This window comes from Narcine bancroftii, chromosome 9 (genome assembly GCF_036971445.1).
Source record: "Narcine bancroftii isolate sNarBan1 chromosome 9, sNarBan1.hap1, whole genome shotgun sequence".
NCBI classification, from domain to species: Eukaryota; Metazoa; Chordata; class Chondrichthyes; order Torpediniformes; family Narcinidae; genus Narcine; species Narcine bancroftii.
In genome coordinates, this window is record NC_091477.1 from 105,851,065 (window position 1) to 105,877,446 (window position 26,382).

General features: G+C 39.5%; 1 protein-coding gene across 1 annotated transcript in view; it reads left to right on the top strand.

The window, feature by feature from the left end:
* Positions 1-26,382, top strand: part of LOC138743592 (mucin-2-like) — a 60,201-nt gene that overhangs the window by 27,919 nt on the left and 5,900 nt on the right. The window contains exons 5-15 of the mRNA XM_069899106.1: positions 2,848-2,997; positions 5,352-5,372; positions 6,957-7,042; positions 10,141-10,259; positions 12,422-12,526; positions 14,686-14,849; positions 16,780-16,935; positions 18,477-18,583; positions 20,004-20,344; positions 23,878-23,947; positions 26,003-26,173. Of these exons, the coding sequence (XP_069755207.1) occupies positions 2,848-2,997; positions 5,352-5,372; positions 6,957-7,042; positions 10,141-10,259; positions 12,422-12,526; positions 14,686-14,849; positions 16,780-16,935; positions 18,477-18,583; positions 20,004-20,344; positions 23,878-23,947; positions 26,003-26,173 (1,490 nt within the window). The remainder of the gene's footprint in view (positions 1-2,847; positions 2,998-5,351; positions 5,373-6,956; positions 7,043-10,140; positions 10,260-12,421; positions 12,527-14,685; positions 14,850-16,779; positions 16,936-18,476; positions 18,584-20,003; positions 20,345-23,877; positions 23,948-26,002; positions 26,174-26,382) is intronic.

Below are 26,382 nucleotides of genomic sequence, written 5' to 3' on the forward strand. Positions count from 1 at the left end.
TCACATCAGCCTCTATCACCATTGCCAACAACATGTAAATGATTTCATTTAATTTAAATAAAAAAATAATTCAAATAACAATGACCGGGGAGTCAACTTTTTTTTATGTTCAGTAGTCCTGCCTTGGTTGTAAACAGCAACAACCATACTTTATAATAGAGCAATTGAGTTGAAACTGATGAAGAAGTGGGTCAATAAGTTTGAGGAAGACACATAGGTTAAAGGAACTGTGGATAGTGAGGCCAGTTGTAACAGGATACAGGTAGGATGCAGAGTTGGGCAGAGTAGTGGCAGATGGAGTTCAAACCGGGTAAATGTGAAGTGAGGCACTTTGGCAGATCGAACTTGAAGGTGGAGTATGTGGTTAATAGGAGGATTCTTGACAGTGTGGATAACAGAGGGATCTTAGAGTCCAAGTCCATGCATCCCTCGAGGTTGCCACAAAAGTTTATGGGGTAGTTAAGAAGATGTATAATGTGCTGGCCTTTATTATTCAGGGGATTGAGATCAAGAGCCACGAGATAATGTGGCAACTCTATAAAACACTGGTTGGATCACACTTGGGAGTGTTGTGTTTGGTTTTAATCACCTCATCACATGAAGCTCCCTCCCCCTCCATCGACATAATCTACTGGGATTGTTCTCTGAAGAGGAGCCCTTCCACCCTGCACACAGCATCTTTCAGATGCTTCTGTTGGGGAAGTATCAGAGCCAACACCACCAGGCTAAGGAACAGCTTCTTCCCATAAGCAAGGAGAATATTGAATGAGCAAAGAAACTGCTTACACTAACTCTCTTATGACACAATATTTATTTATTTATTTGTAAAGATGAAATACTTGTCTTGCATATGTATTATTTGTCTGTATTGTTACGAGCCCAAAGGACCCCAAAACCCAGCAGCAATAGACATTCACCAAGACAAATGGCTTTCAAAACAATTTATTTTTAATCAACTTCAAACATGAAAATAGAATTGAACTTTAACTTAACTCTATTCTTATACTATACTCTATACTAACCCAAATTATCCCCTTCTAATTCTAAGCACAAGTGTATGTAATGTGTGTGTAAATTCAAGAAAAGTTCTTTGGTTCACAGTTCAATCTCACTACTCCTTCTTCCAAGTTCTCTGGATGCAGGCAATCACCATTCTGTGCACAGAATTTAACATGTATAAAGTTCACCAGGCTTGGTGCTTGAAAGGTCAATGTTTACCGCTCAGGAAGGTTTTTGTAGGGTTTGCAGAGAGATATTCGTTGCTCCAGGATTTCCACAACTGAGGTACCACCACTAGTTACCTCAGGGTATAGCTGATGAAACTTGCCCCATCAGGGTCTTCTAGATGGTAACTTCTTTCTTCAAGTTACCACAGAGTTCCATTCCTTCCTCTATTTCAAGAGAAACATCAGACAGATAGCACTTCCAGCCATCTACTGCTCTGGAACTTGCTTTCATCAATTTCAAACAGTTTTCCCTGGATTGCACTTTTCAGTTACTTGTTAGTGTCCCAAACACTGACTGACTAACTCTTTTCCAACTGAAACTCCAAAGAGAGCATGTGACTCATTCTTGCAAAACCTCCACCTTCTCCTGCAAACAACAGGAGTTCTTTCTTCTACTCCATCTGGTAAACAATCCAGAATTGACCTTTCTGTGAGCACTTTGCAGAAAGGGTACTGATAGACAGCATGACTCCAGCAAGACAATGGTCAAGCATTTTATGACGTCGGTTCAATTAACACCTACTTGTGAAAGGTGCTTACATTTTCCAGAGATCCTGCAAAGTGAATTCTTCAGTTTTTCAAATATGATCTGTTTTAAAATGTGTGTATGTATGTGACCTACTCTAAATCTTATAAATTCTCCCCAAATATTAATATTGTTACAGTATATCTGGTTGTGTTTCTTTGCACCGAGGACCAGAGGCCACTGTTTTGTTAGGTTGTATTTATACAATCAGATGATGATAAACTTGAATTGATTTGACTTGAGAAAAGATTTATGAATGTCATATGCAGCAAGGTTGACAGGGCTAGGGCTCTTCCTCTTTGGAGTGATGATGGATGATAGAAGACAATAGAAGTATATAAGATTATGAGGAGATAGATACAGTGAACAGACACCACCTTTTTCCCAGGGCAAGAATAACTGATATCAGAGAGCATCAGTTTAAGATGAATGGAGGAAAGTTTAGAGATGACGTCAGAAGTAAGGTGGCTAGAGGCTGGTACAGTAGGACATTTTAAAAGACACTTAGGCACACGAATGTACAAAAAATAAAGGGGTATGAGTGTGAGGTAGGGAAGGATTAGATTGCTGTGGAGGAGGTTTATATAGGTCAGTACCACATCATGAGTGAAGGTCCTGTCACCTGTACGGTGTTGTAATGTTCAATGTTCTTTGTAAATTGACAAGTTTCTCCAATCTTCACACAAAACAGGTGGACCAGGTAAAGTATCCATCCCAACTTTCAATGTAATAACAATGGGAAAGGGCACTTTTTATCTCACTCCGAGTTCAGAATTCAGGAATAGAAACTGAATATATCTCCCCCGCCCCACCCTTTTTGAATTCAAAAACCTCTTTTTCTTGCTAGATATCCTTAACCTGGTCCATTATTTGCAGGTTGAAAAATCATTGCTGGAAAAAATATTATGGCTTTTCTTTTCAAGCACAAGTGAAATTTTTTATCAATAAGTATTTAATCCTTTTAATGTGATCTCTTTTCTTTTCTGCCCTACCTAGTTTATAATCTGATGAAGATTACTGCCCAAAGGATTACAATTCTACATTTTCATCCCAGAATTTTGTGTTGATTTTGATTTTCTGTTACATGTCACATAGGAAAATTTGAATACATCAAATCTGAGTACTGCAGCAAGTCAAGTTATGGTGCTGACATCAGATCCAAAAAATTTAACAGTGAATGAAGTTACCACAGTCACGAAGATTCTAAATAAAATAATGGATACACCGAGCAATTTGGATTCCAAGGTTAGTTATATATGGTTAAGGTAGAAAAGAAGAGAATAGTATGTTTTTTTCCTGGGCTACAGGAAACTAACTACAGTTCCCTTGAAAGACTAATAATCAGTTTTATATTATAATTTTCAACATAATATAGAAATATTTTATATATAGCATCAGCAGATTTCCATGATGAATCAATAGATATGCTGATTCATGAGGCTGGACTTTAAGAGGGCAATAAGAAGATGGTGCTTTTAATAATAGGGTGGAAAGGGTGGAAAGGGAGAGAGAAAACAACTTCAGCTGAACTAAGAGACTCTAAGAGTTCTGGAAGTAAGAGAGATTGATCATTGATGCTGGATTTGTTCCACCTTTATCTTGCTGATTTTCCCCATTTAATTTATTTCCACTTCCATCAGCCCAGGTCAAACCCTCAATGAATACATACTGCTTTGGATACTGTTGGGGTAGATGACCTCCAAAGGCAAAGCTGTAGTGACCAGTTCTCTGGCACTGAGTCTAGACCTATAGCCCAGAAAGGAAGGGTGGGGAAGAAAAGGAGAGTTGTTATGATAGGGAATCAATAGTTAGAGGAGCCGAGAGGATATTCTATGGACTGAACGAGACACCTGGATGCCTTCCAGGTGCAAGGGTCAGGGACGTATCGGAATGAATTCATGGCATCCTGAAAAGGAAGGGTGAACATCCAGAACTCGGTAGATATTGGTATCAATAACATAGGTAGAGAAAGGATGAGGTCCTGAAGAGAGAATACAGGGAGCTAGGTAGGAAGCTGAAAGACAGGACCTCAAGGGTTGTAGTCTCAGGATTGTGGCCTGTGCCACATGCTAGTAAGGGTAAGAATAGGATGATGTGGCAGATGAATATGTGGTTGCATAAGTGGTGCAGGTGGCAGGTTTTCAGGTTTCTAGATCATTGAGATTTCTTCAGTGGTAAGTATGATTTGTACAAGAAGGATGGGTTACACCTGAACTGGAGGGGGACCAATATCCTGTCGGAGAGGTTTGCTAGTGGTGGGGAGAGTTTAAACTAGTTTGGCAGGGGTATGAGAACCAGAATGATAGGGCAGAGAATAGAGCAATGGTGGAAAGGTTGATGCAATGTGTAGTGAGATTGTGCGGAAGGACAGACAGTGGAGGGAGCACACATTTTGCCAATTGATATAATTGAAATGTGTTCACTTCAATACAAGAAGTATTAGGAATAAGGGAAATGAACCTAAGCAAGGATCAGTACATGGGATTACGATGTTGTGGCCATTACAGAGACTTGGCTGGCGTAAGGATAGGATTGGCTGATGCAGGTATGGAAGTTTATATAATTCAAAAGGGATAGGAAGGGAGATAAAAGAGGATGGGGAGTACTAATCAAGGAAGGCATCAGAGAAAGGGAGGACATTGTGGATTCAGAGGTAAAGAATTTACAAACATTTAGAGAAGCATAGTCTTCTCACGGATAGTCAGGGTGCCTTTTTATATTGCAGGTTGTGCCTCATAAGCCTAGTTGAGTTTTAGGGAAGTGACAAAAGATAGTGATGAAGGAGGGTGGTAGATGTGATGTATATTGATTTTTAGTAAGACATTTGACAAAGTCCCCCATGGTACATTCATTCAGGAAGTCATGAAGCAGGGGAGCCATGGAACCTTGCTTGCGCGGATTCAGAATGGGCTTGACTGCAGAAAGACTGATGAAACATATTCTGCCTGGAGGTCAGGGATGAGTGGTTTTGGTTCTGTTTGTGATTTTTAAAAAAATGACCTGGATGAAGAAGTGGAAGGAGGAGTCAGTAGGTTTGCAGATGACATGAAGTTGGAGGTGTTGTGAATAGTAGGGCTGTTATAGTTTACAGCAAGGATATAGGACAGAATGCAGAGTTGAGTGGAAAATGGCAAATGGAGCTCAATCTGGATAAGTGCGAAGTGATGGATTTTGGAAGGTCGGATTTTTTTTTCTTTCTAAATATTTTTATTGAATTTTGAATTTTACTTAAGTAAACAGATACATACAGAGCATTTGTAAAATATATAACTGAGATGTCAAATATAAATAAATCAACAGTTATCTAATTTATAAAGTACATCTATAAAGTACATTTATCAGTATTGCTGGAGAGAGTGACATAACTTTAAAGGCATCTGATCTGCATGTATCAGCTTTTATTTCTCTTATGGCTTGGCAGGTGGAGTTGCTCAGATGGAGGGGCATTACCCCACCTAATCACACTCAATGGCTACGTGACGTCATGTCATGTTTAAACTTAGAGAAGATTAGATGCTCAATTTCTGATTTAATTTCAAATTTTCAAACTGTGGAGATCCTTTTTGAATTACTTTTATAATCTTTAATTTGTTATGAAGGTAGAACTGTTGGCTAATGAGGTAATCGTTCACTCTGATAAGAATTCTGTCTTTTATTTTGGCCAAACAGCTTCTTTCTTGACTGTAGATTTAGATTGTCCTTTTTTATAATAATACAATATAATCTGTTTGATTAAAGGTGGGATACCTTGGATGAAATTATATGATTTAAATGGAATGTATCTTTTTGACTTTTAACATATATCTGTATGTACTCTATTTTTGGATGTAAAATTTCAACATTAATAAAAATATTGAAAAAAGTAACAAAACATCTTACAATTTTATCCTGACTGTTATATTTTTATTTTCTCCCCATCTTTTGAGCCTATTACCAAGTCGAAGTTCTATAATTAAAGTTTGCCTTGTTCCTAAGTTAACGTAATAAAATGTTGGAAGACCACTTTTATAATAAAACTAGAGGTCCTGAAAGCAGCTCAGGAAAGGTCCCCATGTTTTGAAACCTTTTGTCTGAGTCATTAACAGAATAATGAATCTTTTCTAGATTTAAACAGGACATAATGTCCTTCAACCATTGAGCATAAGTGGGTGGCGTAGCATCCCTCCAATATTACACGTCTAGCCAAAAGAGAGGCAAAAGACAGAACCTGAGATTTAATTGAAGTCAAATGGACATCATCCTCTCCAGTGATACCAAAAAGGGCAACCAGAAGGTTAGGTTGGAGGTGCAGTTGCACTAAGCACGCAGTGAGCGAAAGAACCATGCAGAGTCGAAAGTGAGTTGAATCAAATGACTTTAATAGAACTCTCGCACATGCTTAAATCCCTTGGAATCCAATGACTCATGCAACTCCCGGGACCTTTATGACATCAACCGCCAGGCTGTGGGCTTGCCCTGCACCTGGAGCTCTCACAGTCAGATCTGCTGCAGATGAGCCTGCGACTCTGTGAGCCAGTTTGCCTGTTGCGTGGGCGAGCTGCCACATGAGTCCCCCTCCCCCACCAGAATTGGCGTTAGGAGTTGTGGAGTCCACGGGCAACATCTTTTTAGTCTGATTGGGTGGCTGATTTCATCGGCGTGGGGGTGGCACAGTCACAGATTGTTCCAGGTCTAGGTGTGTTGGCTTGAGGTGATCAGTGGCGAAGGTCTCCTCATGTTGAGGATGCACGTGGTTCCATTCTGATGCACCACCTTGTAAGGACCCTTGTATACCTGCTGGAGTGAAGTCCAGTGCATGTCCCTGTGGACGAAGACATAGCCGCACTCGTGGAGGACCTTGGGAACAAAGGAAGGTGCCCAAGGTTGGGACAGGAATTAATGTTCCTTCTTTCTCTCAGAGTCATGTGAGCACTGCAGCAGGTCCCTCTGCTGGCAAGACTCGCCTGGAGTCATCAGTGGGGCACTGAATGGAAATCATGGTAGCAATTAAAAAAATGCTTAGATACAATACCAATTTGAATGGGCGCATTGTTCATCCAAACATATAATGGAAATTCAAAATATTAAGAGTGTACCATTGTTCATGTTATCGTTCACAGATCTATTATTTCTGTTTTATTTTATTTTAAGTTTCTCTCACATATTGTACATACTTGTAGATTTAGCATGAAATTCGCAGTGACTGAAATTGTGTTCCCCTATAGAGTTCCAAGGAGGCAATAAAAGCATTCTGTCAAGTATTGGAAGCAAACTATTCCATCATCAATAGTCTACAGAATGGTCTGTCAAGGTATTAGGAACAAGTTAAATTATAATTATGGCAGTATCTACTCCGTGTTCTCCATCTATTTTCACAGGGAATGTTTGGAAGCTTGGACCATAATTTTAAGATGGCAGTTGTTTTACAAAAATTTAAAATTTTATACACAGCATGGTACAAGCCAATTACGTTCATTTAAATCCCTGCTGCCCAATTACCTACACCCTTGTACATTTTGAAGAATGGGAGGAAACTGGAGAAACTGGGGAAATCCCATGCAGACACAGGGTGAACATACAAACTCCTTACAGATGTCACCGGATTCAAACCTAGGTCACTGGCATTGCAATTGTTTTCCACTATCCACTACTCCAACCATCCTGCTAATAGTACGGTTCATAATTCACAAATCAGTCAAACAAATTGAACTAACAATGAGCCTTTATCTTGACTTATCTGCACATTGTTATTTTACTCCTAATTTTCTTCCACCTTCTACATTTAGCCTCCCATGCAAAAGTTTAGTGCCAACAATAATTTTTTTAAATTCATGCAATAGGACATTAATTTGTATTTATTAGTAAGATACTTGTAACAGAACATGAACATAATATTTGAAAAAAGATGAGAATAAGTAGTTCAGTCCTTTCCATTCAATAAAATCTCATCTGATTTTTTAAATCCTATTACATTCTGTAATCATTTTCCTTTATATGCTCAACCTCATCCTCAATAAAATCTCATCTGATTTTTTAAATCCTATTACATTCTGTAATCATTTTCCTTTATATGCTCAACCTCATCCTCAAATATACTCATTAACAATTTCAAAAGCCAATTTTCAAGAAGAATTCCAAAGATTTATTTCCCTCAGGATAAAGAAATGTTGTCCCGTCTCCATCAGAAAGGCTGATACTTTAGTTTAATTGTATGATCCTCACTGGATGGCAGTTACTCAACAAGAGGAGATATCATTTTACATCTATTCTGTAAAGCCTTCTAGAGATGTCCTAATTCTTAATTTGGTCATCTTTCATTATTATGAATTCTAAGTGACCAAGACCATAGACATGTAAGTGGAATTATGCCATTTAGCCCATCAAGTCTGCCCCTCCATTCCATCTTGGCCGATTTACTATCCTATTAAGCCTCGTGCTTCTGCCTTCTCCATCCTAATCAAGAACCTATTTACCCCTGTCTTTAGTATGCCTAATGATGACCTCTGGGTGAAGAAATTCGTCCTCATCTCTATTCTAAAGGGATGCTTTTGTATTCTGAGCCTATGCTCTCTGGTCCTAGATTTTCCCACCAGAGGAAATATCCTCTCAACATCCAATCTATCCAGACCTTTCAGTATTCATTATGTTTCAATGAGAATCCTTCCTCATTCTTCTAAACTCCAGCAAGAACAATCACAAAGCTATTAAAAACCTCCTCATATGATAGCCCTTTCATTCCATGATCAAACCAGTAAACTTCCTCTGGACACTGTCAATTGCAGCCACATCTTTCCTTCCTCAAGTAAGGAGCACAAAACTGCACACAGTACTCCAGGCACAGTCTGACCAGTGCCTTATAGTGAGCGCCATGTCCTGTCTACTAATCTCCCCTCAATGAACAATCTTTGCACCCCAGGAATCAATCCAATGAATCTTAATTGCATTATTTTTATTGCAAGTATATTCTTCCTATTACATTCTTTTCCAATACATTTTTCATTTTTTCTATCAGAGGTTGAAGTCATATTCTTCCCCTTCCCAACATTACCCACCTTCTGTAGGAACCTAGTGCTACCTCTGTGACTCCCATGTCTTCTCATTCCTTCCCACTCACACTTCCTCAATCGTTAGAATCAGAATTAGAATTTATGTCATGAACAAGCCACAAAATCCTTAATACTTTCCCTTGCCAATGAAGGAGGTGCAACATTTGTCCTTGCAGCTTCTCCCTCATAATTATCCAGGGACAATAATAGCCCTTCCAGGTGAGGCAAGATTCACATGGTCCTCCACTAACCTTGTCTCTTCCATTCAGTGCTCATGATGTGGGCTCCTCTATGCTAGTGAGAATGGAGGTATAATTTGCAGAGCATTTACACTCTGTCTGCAATGGCCACCCCATTCTCTCAGTTGCAGGCCATTTCATTTCCCTTCCCATTCCTACACAAATCTGCTCATCCTCAGCCTTCCCCATGGCCAGGGTGAGGTCTGAAGAATGTTGTAATTTTTTTTCTTTGTTTCCATTGAAATAGTTTAATCTCAAGGAGAAGTGACAGGATGCTGTTTTGTTGATGTTCCTGTCTTTTAGAGGAGGCATGAAAATATGAAACTATCCATGTCCACCATCTCAGGTGGATTTAGAATATCCCACATTCCTATTTGAAGATCACAAGATACAAGAACAAAAGTAGGCCAATTGACCCATCGGGTCTGCTCTGTCATTTAATCGAGCTGATCCTTATCACTCAGCCCCATGCCCTGGCCTTCTCCCTGTCATCCTTGATGTCTTGACTAGTCAATTTCTGTCTTAAATACACCCAATGACCTCACTTATGCCGCTGCCTGTGGTTCCACAGACTCGTAGCCCTCTGGCTAAAGAAATTTCTCCACATTTCTTTTTTAAATTGATGCCCTTTTATCCTGAAATTGTAGCCTCTTGTCCTAGACTCCTCTACCATGGAAGATAAGAAAGGAAGTTTGCTGAGTGTTCTGGATGATAACAAAGGCAAAATAACGGTGTTGCATATTTAAGAGATCATATGTGCATTGGAGACCAAAATTCCATTAAAACTATTCAGTCGAGAGATTCAAAAATATTCATCAAATGTCACTCCTTAGTGTGTGCTCCGAATATAAAAGTAGCATACAAGTTAAAGGTTCTATTTGTTCATGTTTTTATGTAAATCTTGGCATATTCATGTTTCTAACTTTAATTCAAAGTCTTTCAAAAAATATGCCGAAGTAGATAATGTTAATAAGTTCAAAACTTAAAACATTTGTTATATATGTATATGGCTGTGAATATTTGTGTGAGGGCATGTGTATGTGGGAGAATATGGTATATGAAATATATATGGCATAATCTTGGAGTAAGTATTTACTTTAATGAATATATTACTTTTTATTTAGTGTGACTGAAAAAATAGAAAAAATATCAACAACTAGAACTCTGAATGAAGTGTGTCCAATGATGGTCGTGAAATCACAGAAAAACATTTCAACCGGTCTTGGATTAGTTTCATATCAAAGTAAGATTTTAGATGGAAGTGTTTCATAATTATTTAAAAAGACACACGGCAGAAGCTTGAGAGATTATTTCTGATTTCTTAAAACGTATTTCTGAAATTGTTAATTGTTAATGAAAATTATTTATGATTTGCTAATAAATTATTGCATAATAGAACAGCAGTCAGAATAGAAGCACCCCAGAGTTCATATACTTGCATGGCTGAACCTTCACTCCGATAGGAACATACATGTCTTGGACTTTTGTCAACATACTTTTCAAAGCATCTAATTTTCCTAACGTTTCTCTTCCTTCAAACAACCTGCTCTAATTAATGAGCTCATTTTTGTTTTGTACCTTCAACGATGGCCTTGCCCTGTTCTACATAACTATAGTAAACCTAATACAACAATAGTCCCATAAGGCTTATCTCCATGAACACTTCATCCACTTGTTCTTTCCAATTTCCTTTGGCAAGATCAAGTGTTATCTTTTCCCTTGTGGGAGCCTCTATATTTAGCCTGAGGAAACTCTCCTAAACACATTTGCCAAATTCCACCACATCTAAATCCTTTGCACTAACTTTCGCAGTTAATGTTTGTAAGGTAAAAACATCATGAGATGCGACCGGAGAAGGAGTCACCCAGTACTAAGGAGTAACAGGATGGTGTGACCTTGTACGCTTAAGATAAGCGTGGCACTAACAAGCTGATGAGCAGCAGACTAACAGAGAAGGGTAGCAACAGCTAATTCATTGGACAGTGTAATGGTGTGATAATTTACTAAGTGCGTGTCCAGGGGTATTAAAAAAAACACCACTTGCTGATATCGGGAGAATGCGCCTTCTCCAACTAACACTGTTAGTTGCAAGTGTTACAATCCGGTAACAAAGAACCTTGATTTCGACTCAATCTGGTGTCTGACTCACTCATTCTCGAACAAAGCAGACCTAACATGTTTTGAAAGTTAAAATCCGTGACTATGACAAATGTATTTGACCTGCAGCTGGCAGCAATCCCCTGGAATATTTTCTCCTCTGATTTCTTTGACTATTTGAGGGCTTATTGTATCCTCCCAAAAGGTGATCATGACTTTCTTGGTCCTCAGTTCCACCCATATAGTCTCACTAGCTGACCCATTTGTAATGTTACCTCTATTGCTGTGACATCCTCCTTAACCTCCTCATTTACTCCCACCTCTTTTTTTTCTGGAAGTACCGGTACTCTGGAATGTTCACCTGCCTCTGCCCTGCATGGCATCCCACCCCTCTGCTAATCCAGTTTAAATCTAACTGTGTGGCACTAGTGAACCTGTCTGCCAGGATGTTGGTCCCTCTCTGGTTCAAGGGTAACCCATCCCTCTTGAAATGATCATCTCTCCCCCAAAAGAGATCCCAATGATCCAAAAACTTGAATCCCTGTCCCCTGCACCAGCTCCTCAGTCTTGATTTTCATCTGGCCTATCTTCCTATTTCTGAGCTCATTAGCATGTGGCACTGGGAGTAATCCAGGGTTCATTACCGTTGAGGTCCTGCTTCTCAACCTCTTACATAACTGCCAATACTCATTCCTTACTATATTGTTTATACCAAAGTGTACAAATCTTTCCCTTGAGAATGTTCTCCAAATGCTCAGTGATATCCTTGACCCTTGCACCTGGGAGGCAGCGTGAGATCCTAACATCTCTTCAAGGGAATAGAACTTCTTGTTGCAAATCTTCTCTCTGTTCCCCTCATGATCAAGTCTCTTATCATAGTTGCCCAACCAGCCTGCACTCTTAACTTCCGAGCCTCAGAGCCTGTCATTTGACATGACTCCTGGTGCTACCCTCCAAAAGCCATTTCCCCCCAACAGTATCCAAGTGGTCTATCTGTTAGTAAGGGGAATGGCCACAGGATAACCCCCTACTGTCTGTTTACTCCCCTTGCCTCTCCTGGTGGTCACCCATCTTTCTGCTGGCTGCTCCTTAGGTGTGACCACCACAGTGAGACTCATCCTTGATGCTCTCAGCATCTTGGATGATCTGGAATCCTGAACAAAAGGTATTACTTTCCTCTGTCCAAAATAATGAATCTATAATCAGTTTAACAAACGTTTTTCTCAAGAAAATTTAAATATAAAAGGTGATGAAATGTCCTTTTAACTGGTATATTTAAACAATATTTCTGCTGTTACATTTATATAGGTTCTGCCAACTTTGAGACATCTTCAACTCATCTTATACACAACAAAGATGCTGTTAATAATACTCTAATGGACACGTACATCTTCATATCTAATTCTACTTCCAGTAAGGATTTTTGGTTTTTTTTTTAATTTAAAATTTTAGACAGGCAGCACAGTGACAGGCCCATTTTGGCCCATGAGCTCATCCCATCCAAATAAACCCAATTAACTTACAACCCCGCTCATGCATTTTGAATGGTGGGAGGTAACCAGAGCACCTGGAGGAAGCCCACACAATTACAGGAAGAATGTATAGACTCCTTATAGACAGTGTGGGATTTGAACCTGCGTCGCGAGTGCTGAATTTGTTGCACTCACCGTGCTGCCCTGCTCTTTTCTTTTTGACTAAATGGATTTTGCTTTTTTTGTAAAGTGAAAAAAATTAAGACTTCCAATGAAATGTTGTTCTAATTGCATTAATGATGGTAAAATATCAAAAAATGCACATTTAAATGCCACAAGAGACTGCGGAAATCGAACAAAAACCAAACTGCTGGAGAGCTCAATACACAAATATGTGGGAGAAACTCAGCAGATCATGCAGCATCCGCAGGACATACGAAGGGGACCAGACCCAAAATTTGGATTACCCTTTACTTTCTGCGTGGATTACCCTTTACTTTCTGAATTTCTCCAGCATGTTTGTGTATTGGACTTGACGCCAGTATCTGCAGACATACTTATTTAACTGCTGGAGATCTCAGCAGCTCATGTGTGTGAAAGTGGCAGTTGTGTGTTGGGCTGAGACCCTTCGTCAGAACTTGCCCTGGCCATTGAAAATCTGCTGCTGATTCGCTGCGTTATTGATTGAGGATGAGTTGAACTGAGTGGCAGGTTATTTGATGGTCCATCTGATCTTTGTTGCTTCTAAAACAATGTTGGTAGAAGCTGACTGATCGGGAAGCCCAGTGGATCCCACTTCAGAAATTCGATGAGGCAGCTCCCTTATCTCTTGGTTTGAACCTCTTGCCTTTGGAAATCTGGCCTGGAGCTTCCCAAGGGCTCTAACTATGCTCATGTTGTGCTGGCACAGACATTTAGGGAGATCTCTTCCTGAATTCTAATCTGACCTCCTCTCTTACCATCCCTTTGTACTGCTGACCCTGCAGGAAAAATCAGATGCTCTGTCCTCTTTAGATTTGCATTATTATTGTGTTCGTTGACTTTACCAAACCGACAGCTTAAGTTCAATGAAAATTAAAAGTAAGGAAGAAATTCAGAAAATGTGTCAAAACTTCTTAAAGATTGTTGCCCATAAAGTTTGCAAAGTGGCAGTCTATGGCTACAGTAAAATTCAGATAATTTTCTTGGATTGTTTGGCATCTGAACCAATTGGCTTTTTTTCTGTGCCCAGTTCACTGAGGAATTCACTCCCTTTAAGCTTACTGGGGCCATTATTTTGTGCATGCTATTTAATTTATTTGTTTCACTGGAAACTTGTTACACATCTGTGTAACATCTGTACAAAATGCAAATTAAAATTGTGTAGATATGATCATCTGTAATACTCCAGAAAACCTGCTAGCCTGGTACAACTGAAATCTAAAGGGTCAAATCAAGTCAAGTCTATTGTCATCTGATTGTACAAGAACAACCCGATGAAACAGTGTTCTCGGTGCAGAACACGCAGGCACATAATCAGACATGTGCAAGACAAGCATTTATATAGACAAATAAATAAATATTGTTTCATGAATATGATAGCCTCAGATGGTTAGTGTGAGCAGTTCCTTTGGTCGTTCAGCATTCTCACCGCCCCTGGGAAGAAGCTGCTCCTCAGCCCGGTGGTGCTGGCTCTGATACTCTTGTATCTCTTTCCCGATAGGAGTAGCTGAAATATGCTGAGTGTGGGGTGGAAGGGATCTTCCATGATTTTATGTGCCCTCTTCAGACTATGATCCTGGTAGATCATGTCAGGGTGGGGGTGGAGTGGGGAGGGGGGGAGGGAAGGAAACTTCAATGATCCTCTCTGCAACTTTCATGGTCCTCTGCAACTTTCATGGTCACGTACCTCACCGTGATGCAACCGGCCAGAATGCACCACAGTTGCTGCAGAAGAGTGCTGGATTATAAGTGTTTTTGCTGTATTTAATTGTACATATGAAACAGTGTAAATTGTTTCAGATTTTAATGTTAATTATATATAAAGTTGAAGTTGGTCTATTAAATGCTAATTACTGATTGTAACGCATTGATCCTCTTTATCTCCTATTCTGAATTTAGGTGCTTCTGCTAACATTGGAATTATTCTATACAAGGATGCCTCATTTTTTCCAACTCCAAAGAAGAAAGGGGGTATTATGTTGAAGTCCCAAGTAATATCTGGCACTGTTTATACATCCAGTAGAACCTTGAACACTGAAGTAACAATAAAATTAAGGAAAATGGTAAGATATTAAAAATAATTGATGTGAACGCAATAAAAATGAATGAGATAGGTAGTAATGGAATTGTGCCTTCTGCTTTGGAAGTTAACTTACTGAATAGAAAAACATGGACCAGAGATATATCTGCCCAATTCTGTTGAAAACTGGATTACTGTGGAATTAAGTAATAAGTAAAAAGTTAACTAAAAAGTCAAGACTAAGGCAATTTCCAAAATTTGTCTTCATTGATCTTTTCCACCACATTAGTCCAAATCACATTGAATGGTGTTGTGGAAGAATTCATTAATTCTATTGCTGAGTGTTCAATGTTATTTAAAGGTTTGATTCAACACATGCAAAACAACACTCTCTCAGTCTAAGCTCTAGTGTTTGTGTTCAAATCTTTGGAGTGGTTTGAAGGGGAGGGGGTGTGGGTGCAAGAGTGCATAGAGCTGAGCCAGTAAATCAGCTTTCATATCCATGTCAATGAAGATCACTCTACAACCTTACAGCCTATTCTTCGCAATATTCGTGCTCAACACTAATCCTTCCTTTCCTTCTCAAACACTGTATTGCAATTGGTGCTGCTTCCCAATGTCCATTTATTCAGACTTGACATTCCAGTTAATGGATGATATGGGGCTGCAAAAGACACCGGCACTGCAGGCACTCACAGGGACCATGTCAAGCTCATTCTCAACTTTATGGCAGCTGCACCATTCTAGTCCACACTTGCTGATAATTGAATAAATGTACACTAAGGGATTTTCTTTGAAAGGAGACATTGGAAGTGTGTGATACTTAACCTCTAATCAGATTTTAAGAAAACAAAGTAACCTTTTTCCTCTTCAAAATATTTCCTTTCTTAACAGATTCCAATTATGCTCAGTGTTTAAAAGGTGATTAGGAAAACATTTACAATGTTTTGATAAGCAGTGCTTTGTAAATGTATAGGTACATCTGCATCCCTAACATGGAATTGATCTATACTGTTGGAGTTTTGTTACGAACTAATAAACCCTTATTAGTACTAACAAAGAAGAGCAATAGTAAATTCAAAATTAATAGTTTTTATTAAACCATTAATAACATAACATTTCTTATTTATCTCTAAACTTCACTCTGTCTTAAAAGCCCACTGTGTGTGCAAACTTCCAAACTCTGAGAAAGCCACTTTTAAAAGTCCAGTTTCAAATATCTTGTTGACTTCGGGATCCTTTTAAAATGCATTTCAGAAGTAATTATGTAGGACTTTTAAACATTATATTTTCAGATCTCTTTAACCTCACAAATCTTGATGAGCTGTCTTTCAGAGATATTCTTCGAACAGGAGTGGCCATTTTCTGGGCACAAACGAGAAGTGGTCTTACTTATTTAAAAGCTATTTATGTTGTATCTCCTGTGAATAGGATCATACAGGTCCTCTCTTTCCAGGAGGTCAATATTCAGATCTTCCATCTTCTGTCTTCAGTTTTCTTCCACGATGAGGCACACTCTTTATTTTCAAAAGAGCAGTCTAAAAGTGGCATCCTTTTTGAAATACACTTTTCTGGGGTTCCCTTTTATTAGGGGAGCAACACTTAAGCAGCTTTCCCCCACCCCCCCCCCCCCAACTCCTCTGCAGGAACTATTGCTGCTTTCAGTCCTGTCTGAACAGGACAGTGAGTTTCCTCAAACTGACCCCTTTGTCTCAGATTTCAATAATATATTTCTGGCAAATCTCTTCATGTCACATGGTATGTGACATAATTTCTGTCTTTGAAGTTCATAATGTCTTCTTCACTTAGATGTTAAAAGCATCTCTGCCCACTTATGCCTCAAAATATTATTTCCCACTAGTAACATGACCCCTTAGTGGATGTTGGCTAAAATAACGGGAATTTGTATTCCAGGAGAAACTCCAGAAAAATGTTCTTCAGATCTGAAGACCATTTTCTTGTTTCACTTTTAGGAGCTAAATGATGGATTTTATTTGGATGACCATAAATGTGCCTACTGGAATTATTTCGATAAAAAATGGAAAACAGATGGCTGTCAGTCTGAGAAGGAAGACAATGCATATTTTACATGTAATTGTACTCATCTGACCAACTTTGCAGTTCTCATGGTGAGAACATTGACCTTACCTCTATTTTGGTTATTAAGAAAACACAGGTTGTGTGTAAGATGGACCTGTCATGTTCATTCATGTAATCTGGAAAGCAACACATAGCCATTAAGATTAAATTTACATTTTGTCAACAACCAATCACGTGACTGGCTTTTCTTGGTCCAAGCCTGTTTATTTTCTCATTATTTGAACATTGTAGGAATGTATGCATCAAAAGCTTGGTGTCCCAGACCGATAGCTTCAGAGCTTTTTATTAGGATTCCTTGTTCTTGTATGTAAAGAAAATCCCTTCAGTTCATTCTTCCTTGAAAGTGTTAATCTGTGCTTCTACCTGTGCTAGCTGAATCACAGTTAAGGGGAACACATGAGCTTGGCCTTTTAATTGGTATAAATAGGGTGCTTCGTGAGATCCTGCAGGTCACCTGACAATTCACTAATTTTACAGCAATTGTTGGCGAAAGTTATTATATATGAAATTCAAAGAGATCTTTCCTTGCAGTTCTAATTCATGCTTCCATTCAATAGCAGTTTTATATTACTCAACAGTACAATTCTAGTGGTTGAAAACAGAATTTGAATGGTTGAAGAAAATATTGCCTATCTGTGGAACTGTCACAACAATCCCCACCAGTTTTAAAATCAAGAAAAGGAAACCTTTGTAGTAAAACCACAAAAGTCTGCAGACACCGTGGTTGAAGTAAAAACAATCCTGGAGAAACTCAGCAGGTCAAACAGTGTCCTTTATACAGCAAAGATAAAAATACAGTACTGATGTTTCAGGCTCGAGCCCTTTTTCAAGGTACATTCATTAAGCCTGAAACATCAGTACTGTATTTTTTTTATCTTTGTTGTATAAAGGACGCTGTTTGACCTGCTGAGTTTCTTCAGCATTATATTTTTACTAAGGAAACTTTTCTGTGCGATAATATTAGTTCAATCATTAACCGTCAGCTTTCTGGCACAATTTCAAGTCAAAATCTAGCATGGGATTTTGTGTCAAATATTGAGCTCACCTTGAATGGACTTTTTTTTGGAGCCACAGTTCAGTTCCCCATATTCCAGAAAGTTACCCCATTCCTTTGTCAGGAACTGAATAGTGATTCTTGCATCTGTGGGAAGATTGGAATCTTCATTAGCCTGCTATTTAACAAAACAGGGCAACATGATTTAAAAAGAATCTCCTGGTTGAAGAGTATCAGTGGATATTTTGGTCAAGACTTGATGAAGGATTTGGTCTTGAAACACTGACCATTCTTTTTCTCCTACTGATGTTGCTCGACCCAGTGAGTTCCTCGCGCAGATTGTGCTTTGCTGTAGATTTCAGCACCTGCAGTATTTCATGTCTCTTCGGATCACCTGATTACTGATTTTGTTTCCCTCAAGTAACTGTTTAAAAAGTCTTAATACTGACAAGTTGTTTTTAAGCAGTTAGAGCAGAAATATTAACAACAGATATTACGCATTCCTATTTAGTCTCAACTAAATGTTTTGATTCTTGATGGTCACAAATGAAATATAATTTTTACATCTTCTTTTAGTCAGTTAAACCTAAAACTTTACAATATTTGGACACAATTTCATATATTGGATGTACATTATCCATCTTGGGACTGCTAGCCACCATTGTTATGCCTATTCGAATGAGGTAAGGATTTTTAAAATTTACATGAAGTAACTGAGATGAAATGAAAATATAAAAGCAGAGAAAAATGATTCATTGGTTTTACTGAGGTTAATTTTGAATTGATTGCTTCTATTCGTGGGCAGTGGGTAAAATGACGAAGGTTTTTGTCCATTCATAGGCACCAATGAACTGGTTGTTTACTCACTTTAAATTTCCCCTCCACTCGCCTACAAATCTGAGGAAGAGGACTCCCGTTCCATCTGAACTTATTGCAATCTTCAGTGATCAATAATAATTTGGGATAATTTGCTCTCTATTTTCAGCAGAAGTGGGCAGTTATGATTATCCATTGGAAAAATAATTCTATGGCTTTCTTCTTTTTACTTGGGTATTTCCAGCTTTCTCACTTTGGTTTCATGTTCATTCATAGATCTGCCTTGACATATCACTTTGTTACATCTCTTTTTCTCTCCTCCTCTCCCCCGCTTTCTTTCATCCATCCTTCCCCTACCCTCTCTGCCACCTAAAACAAACTCTTTTTTTCTCACTTGCCCAGTCTGATGAGGTACCTTCAATCTCTTTTGATGCATGCCCTCTGACCTTTAGAGTACTTAAAGCATTTTCTGCATTAATTCCCCGTGGCTTTCCAACTACCGGTAACTGAATTGGAAATGAAAATGAAGAGGACCAGTTTGTGTTTCCTTTTTTGGCCATGCATTAACTGGGTGCAGATATTATGCTTGAACTCACCTTGGATTTCGGAGATCAGCTTCAATCAGATGTTTCCTGTGCAGACATCCCTTGTGCTTGGAGAGGTGACCAGAAATCACTTTAATGTGGTCTCTGGAAACAATAGCATGAAGGCCATGAGGAATAGCACCTAAATACCTGTTGCAAAACGTGTCTCCATTCTTTCTCCAGCTCCTGCAGACTTTCAATATCAACCTCATTTTTTGCATAGTTTTCAGGGATTCTCTCCATGATGTTGTGGAGGAAATGTCTAGTTATGTCCCCTTTTGCTTCAATTGCCAGGCATTAGAACAGAGAAAGACTAAAGATTTTTTTAAACCTTTTTAACAAATTCAGATGATTTGAAACACAGAAGTCTGCAGATGCTTTTCCCCCAGCTCCGCATTCACAGAGCCAATTCTTCCCCAGTTGAAACTCACCTTTCTCTCTCATCCTATTTTCCATGCCTTTTGTCTGTGGGTTTGTACTCCCCCTTCTTCCCTCCTCCCCCAACCTTTTCATTCAGGAACCTGAGTGCTTTTTTGCTCATACCTTGATGAAGGTGTCAGGCCCAAACGTTGGTTATACATCTTTCCGGATGCTGCAAGGCCTGCTGAGTTCCTTCAGCACTTTGGTATTTCATTTGTTGTTACAGCTTTGGAAATGTCTACAGATCATTGTCTAATACTAATTCATTTACTTTTAAATCAAGGGACTACTGTAGAAGTCTGAACGGGAAACTTCAAATAAACTTATCCATTGCTCTTCTTGGAGTGTACATCACCTTTCTATCTGGGGCAATTGATAGTTATTGGGCAGAAGCTAAAGCTCAGAAGAACTCACAAGAAGGTGGTCAAAAGCCTTCAGAAACCAATAGCTTAGAAGTTCAAAGCCCCACCTGTACAGCAGCAACGTGGTTTTTACACTTCTTTCTTTTGGCTTCCTTTGCCTGGATGTGTGTGCAGGGAATTGCATTGTATAGTTCGTATAATCGCATCATCCAGGAAATGGAGAGAAGCTATTTTTTTAAAGTGGCAGCAGGTGTGGCATGGGGTAAGTAGCTGATGTAATTACGTCATGCCGATATTGTCACAGTTGCTCGACCACATTACTTCACAACATCCAAAATGTAAACAATTTTTAAAAATCAGTGATCCAGAACTCTAATTGGTTGTTCAGCAGCTTAATCGCTGTGCTATTGATCTTCTTCTTAACCTTCCATCCACATTCAAAGATTTCTCTGTCCATTATTTAACATTCTATCATTATCCAATTTTGCTACAAAATACATTGTTTCACACTTACTACTTTAAATTTTCTACAAATCTGACCAATATATCTTCCTAAACATCTTACAACTCTATATATTTGAGTTTAATTTCATTTGAACACAGCAAATTTAGTCTGCATTCCAATGGGTAATTGCCATTCGTACTACACAACTGAAATGTCCTTTAACTCTCCCTCATGCAGTTTTATATATATACATGTACTTAAATTTTATCAAATAATTTTGCTGTTTATTCATTAAGAATTTGGTGGCACAGTTAGCTCAACACTATAACTGCACCAGTGACCTGGGTTCGAGCCCAACACTGTCTGTAAGGAGTTTGAAGGTTCTCCCCGTATCCTGTATGGGTTTCCTCTGGGTGCTCTAGTTTCCTCCCACATGTAAGGGGTTGGTTAATTGGTCACATGGGTATTTTTGGGCATGGGCTTGTGGGCCAGTAGGGTTTATTACTGTGCTGTAATCTCTAAATTAATGCGCTGAACATTATTTTGGAACATGTGAATAACCATCACTAAGATACTAAGTAGAGTCATTGAGTATTGCAGAACAAATTCAGTTCCTTTAACACCCTCCAGCCTCCTTTCCCCCACCAAGCTCCATATTGACCCTGAGGTACTTGTCTACTCAGTACCTGGCCTGTAGCCTGTTATGTCTTGGTGATTCATGTGCTTATTTTGGTTACTTCTCAGATGTTGTGAGAGTATTAAAATTTAGATTTCGACATACAGCACTCTAACAGGCCATTTCGGCGCACGAGTCCGTGCCGCCCAATTTACACCCAATTAACCTACACCCCCAGTACATTTTGAATGTTGGGAGGAAACTGGAGCCCTCAGGGAAAACCTATGCAGACATGAGGAGAGTTGTTGTGAGAGTATTAAAATTTAAATTTCGACATACAGCACTGTAACAGGCCATTTTGGCCCATGAGTCCGTGCCGCCCAATTTACACCCAATTAACCTACACCCCCGGTACATTTTGAATGTTGGGAGGAAACTGGAGCCCCCAGGGAAAACCCAAGCAGACACAAGGAGAGTGTACAAACACCTTACAGAGAGCGCGGGATTCAAACCTTGGTCCTGATCATTGGCGTTGTAAAGGTATTGTGGTAACCGCTATGCCAACCATGCCACCTTTACCAGTCCCTTAAGGAGGGGTTCTTCAGATCCCCTCTAAATCTCCTAACCCTGACTTAAATCTATGCCCTCACATTAAAGATGCTTCATTATAAGGCAGGCAACACAGTTAGGGGTCCTTTGGCCCATCATGTCCATGCTGACCCTTTAGATCTTCTACACTAATCACAGTTCATGCATTTGGACTATATCCTTCTACTCTTTGCCTATTTAAGTGTCTGTCTAAATGTCTCTCAAACAATAGTTAGATCACATTCTACCGCCACTTCTAGTAACGAGTTTCAGATCTTAACCACTCTCTATATCAAAACTTTTTTCCTCTCACCTTAAACTTATAGATTTTTTTTTATACCATTGCCCTGTTGATTGAATTTTTCCCCTAATACTAAAGTTCTCCTATCGAGGCAACATTCTGGTGCGCCAGTTCTACCCACTCTCCTGGGTATTGCTTGCTTTTCAATCTCTTCCACTCCAAGAGAAACAAATTCAGCCTCTGCAGTATTCTGAAAATGCTCAATCCCTGGCCACTTCCTGATGAACTTCCAATGCATCCTCTCCAGTGCAATCATACCTTTCAAATTGGATGGTGTCTGGGACTGCACAGTAGCCATTGGCCCAATGTAGCAGAGAGAATATGAGATCGGCGACCCCTGTTCTGTCAGTGGGAGTTTGGGTAAAGGGGCCAGGACATGGCAGAGCGTGTGTGAGAACCAAGGCCCTATGTGCTGAGCGATCTTGGGAGTAGAGTGAACAGAGGAACCAGCATCTCAGCGTTTTAGAGAGAGTTTGGGAATTGGGAGAGAAAGAGAGAGAGAGGAGAGGTCCTGTTGCATCAGAAGCAGTGAGGGAACAGGGGCCTCCAAGCATCAGAAGGAGCATGGGAACTGGGGCCTTGATATGTGAGAGGCAGGATGAGAATCAACATCCAGGAAAGCAGACACCAAACTATTGGGGTTTGAGAATAGTCGGATGGTGGATTATCAGAATTTTATGAGATTGTTTAGCATTTCCTGCAGCACGGTAGCACAGCAGTTGGTGTTCCTGCCTCTCCGCTCTAGCCACTTTCAGGTGGCCAGAATACCCCAACGTAAAGTCACCTAAAATACCTGAATGTGGCTTTCAGGTAAAGCCACCTGAAAGCAGAGAACCCTGACCCGAGGAGTACTTACCCAGCCCTCCTCGGGTAGGTCTATTCTCCTCTCCCTAGGCACCTGAAAGCGGGAGGGACTACGGCCACAGTTGACAGGAGCCAGCGTTTGCTCCATGGAGTCTCTCCCCACTGTGGTCCTTTCAGGTGCCAGAACAGCGACTTCAGCACTACCACCTGAATGTCTCTTCGCACACACCCGCAGCCAGCTCCAGAGCTTCTCCCAGCTTTCCACCTGAAAGGGGCTTCTGAGTGCATTCTGATTTAAGAGTGGAATTTGCTACTTTAGCCCATGGTCATTTGCATTCAGTTTGGTTTTCTCCAAAAGATGAGCTAATAGTTTACTTAGCTCCTGCGAATTGTCTTTTAATGAAGGTTAAGTCACAAATAAATTAGAAGTGGAGGTTACTTTTTAATTTTAGAGACACAACATGGTCATTGGCCCCTCAAGCTAATTAATGAGCCCACGCTACCCAAATGCATCCATGCAACCAAATCACCTACTAATCCTGTACGTCTTTGGAATGTGGGAGGAAACCTGATCACCCAGAGGAAATCCACCCGGACATGGGGAGAGTGTATAGATTTCTTTCAGAGAACGGTAGATTCAAACTTGAATTATTGTCAATATAGTAGCAATGTACTAACCATGAGAGAATAATTTGCAGGATCACAGAGGAATAAAATAAAATTGAACTGATTAAACGTGCTTTGCTTGGAGTTTTCAAGGAATGACTTTTTTCTGTATGGCAATGTATGCGTGAGAGATGTTGGTGTGTGCACTTCACCTCCGTGTATTTCTGAAGCATTAACTGGATGTTCTCCTGTAACCTAAACAGTTCAGATTCACCTGGAAAGAATGCCATTTATGAAGAAGTGCATTACAATCACTGATAGAATCCATATAATTTATTACTTTCTGAAAAAACAGACAAGAGGGAAAAATAACAAAAACTGGTTGCTTCCAGGAATAGAAAACTTGTTCCAATCAAAATGTTCTTCTTCTTTTAGGTGTACCAGCTGTGATTGCAATCATAACAATTAGTGCATCATATCCAAAGTATTACAGACAAGATAAAATGTGAGTTCAACAAAAAACAGTCAATAAATAATTCAGGATCCATGTCAAACCTTTTTTGGATAGGAATTCCAGGTCAGGTGCAGTGGTACATATTGTCTTAAAAAGCAGCCTTTTTCCTCAAAGACCCCACCACCCTCTTCATTCTGTAACCATTGGGAGAAGGTACAGAGCCTAAAGACAAGCATTCAATGCCACAAGGTCAGCTTCTTTCCCACTGCCATCAGATTCCTGAATAATCAATGAACAAAAGACACTGCCTTAGTTTTCGTGCCCTACTATTTTAATTTTAATTTTTTATATTATTGTTGTAAGATGGTTCATAATATGAATGTTTGCACCTCGATGCTGGTACAAAACACCAAATTTCGTGACTTGTTCATGACAATAAATTCTGATTCTGATTCTATTATGAACATGTCACAAAGTCTATTGTTTTGCGACAGCTTTACAATCCAAATATTGCTATAAATTATATTTAAAAATAAATGGTGGAAGTAAATAGGAGAAAGTAAGGGTGAGTCTGTGGTTCATTGTTCATTCAGAAGCCTGATGGCAGAGGGGAAAAAGCTATCCTTGTGCTGCTAGGTGTTCGTCTTCAGGCTCCTGTACATTTTTCATGATGGTAGCAATGTAAAGAAGGCAGGGTCTGGGTAATGAGGACCCTTGAGGATAAAGGCTTCTTTCTCAAGGCACTGCTTCTTGTAGATGTCCTTGTTGAAATTAAGACTGATGCCAAGTTAATAACTCTAATTTACTTTACATGTCAATGTTTTATTCTTAAATGTTTGCTTGGTGTTCCCCCAGAAAAGATCATTTTTTTAGTCGAGAAAATGTACTTTTTTGGCATGTTTGCTTCCAATATCTTTGCTATTGCTACTGAAAATGTCCAAAATGATTTGCAACCAAAAAAACCTGAAAGCATATCGAGGGTGAGGTTCTGAATTAGGTCTTTGGTGATATACCAAATATCAAACTCTTCATGAAGTATAGCCGCTGGTGAGCCTTCTTCATGATTGAATTGACTTGGAGGCCCCAGGACAGACCCTCAGAGATGTTGAGACCCAAGAATTTGAAGTTCTTGACCCTCTCCACTGTTGACCCCTTGATGAGAACTGGTTTGTGTTCTCCTGATTTCCTCCTGAAGTTTCTTGGCATTTCTAACATTGAGTGCAAGGTTGTTGTTGTGACACCACTCATCTAGCTGATCTATCTCCATCCTGTACACTTCGTTATTACCGTCTGTGATTCTGCCGACGACCATGGTTTAATTGGCAAATTTGTAGACTGCATTTGAATTGCACCTAGCCACACAGACATGGGTGTATAATGAGTAGTGAAGTGGGCTAAGCATGCATCCTTGAGGTGCACTTGTGTTGAGTGTCAGTGAGGAAGATGCATTGTCCCCAAATTGTATTAACTGTGGTCTTCTAATGAGGAAGTCAAGGATCCAGTTGCAGAGAGGAGTGCAGAGACCCATGTTTTGGAGCTTGTTGATCAGCACTGAGGGAATGATGGTATTGAAAGTTGAGCTGTAGCCAAAGAAGATAAGCCAGATGTATGTGTTGCTGTGGTTTGAGTGGAGAGCCAGTGATACTGCATCTGCTGTGGAGCGATTATGACCGTAAGTGAATTGCATTCTCCAAGATGCCAACAAAATCTCAGAAAGCCTCTTTAGAAGGTTGCAATATTTGACACAGAGCACCACAAGGCCTGTAGTGACCTCTGTCAGGAGTAATGTTGAGAAGGCTATATCAGCTCTGGCACACCCCTAATGATGATGCGATGTGTCCATGGTACAACACAGGGAAGGGGCACGACATGAGAAAGGACAGGCAGTGGGTCAACTGTTCATGTCCCATGTTCTTCATGATTTCTTTGTTTTTGCTTTCAATATGAAAGATCAATTTTACATCAGTATGGAAGTGAATTTATTATATTGGTAGTGTTGAATGAGACCCATTCTTAAGTTGCCTTAACACTTTATAACACTGAAATTTAAAATTCTATTTGTCAAATTGCAATTGTTTACTTAACATGTAAATGCTTTATTCTTAGATGCTGGCTTGGTGTTCCCCCGGAAAATGGCAAATTCTTTAGTCGAGAAAATGTACTTTTTTGGGCATGTTTGCTTCCAATCTCCTTGCTAATGCTACTGAACATGGGGATCTTTGGATTGATCATGTCCAAAATGATTTGCAACCAAAAAAACCTGAAAGGATATCGAGGGTGAGGCTCTGAATTATATTTTCTGGAACTACCTGGGTTTATGTTGGAGTACTCGATTCAATCAATCTCAATTAAGAATTGTCACATTGTCTGCATCCCAAGAAGCCTCTCAATACAATATTATTTATGGATTGAATAATTGGAAAGTGCTGACATTGTGATGATATTGATACCTCGACTCTTAAAATCATCAACAAAATCAAATTGTT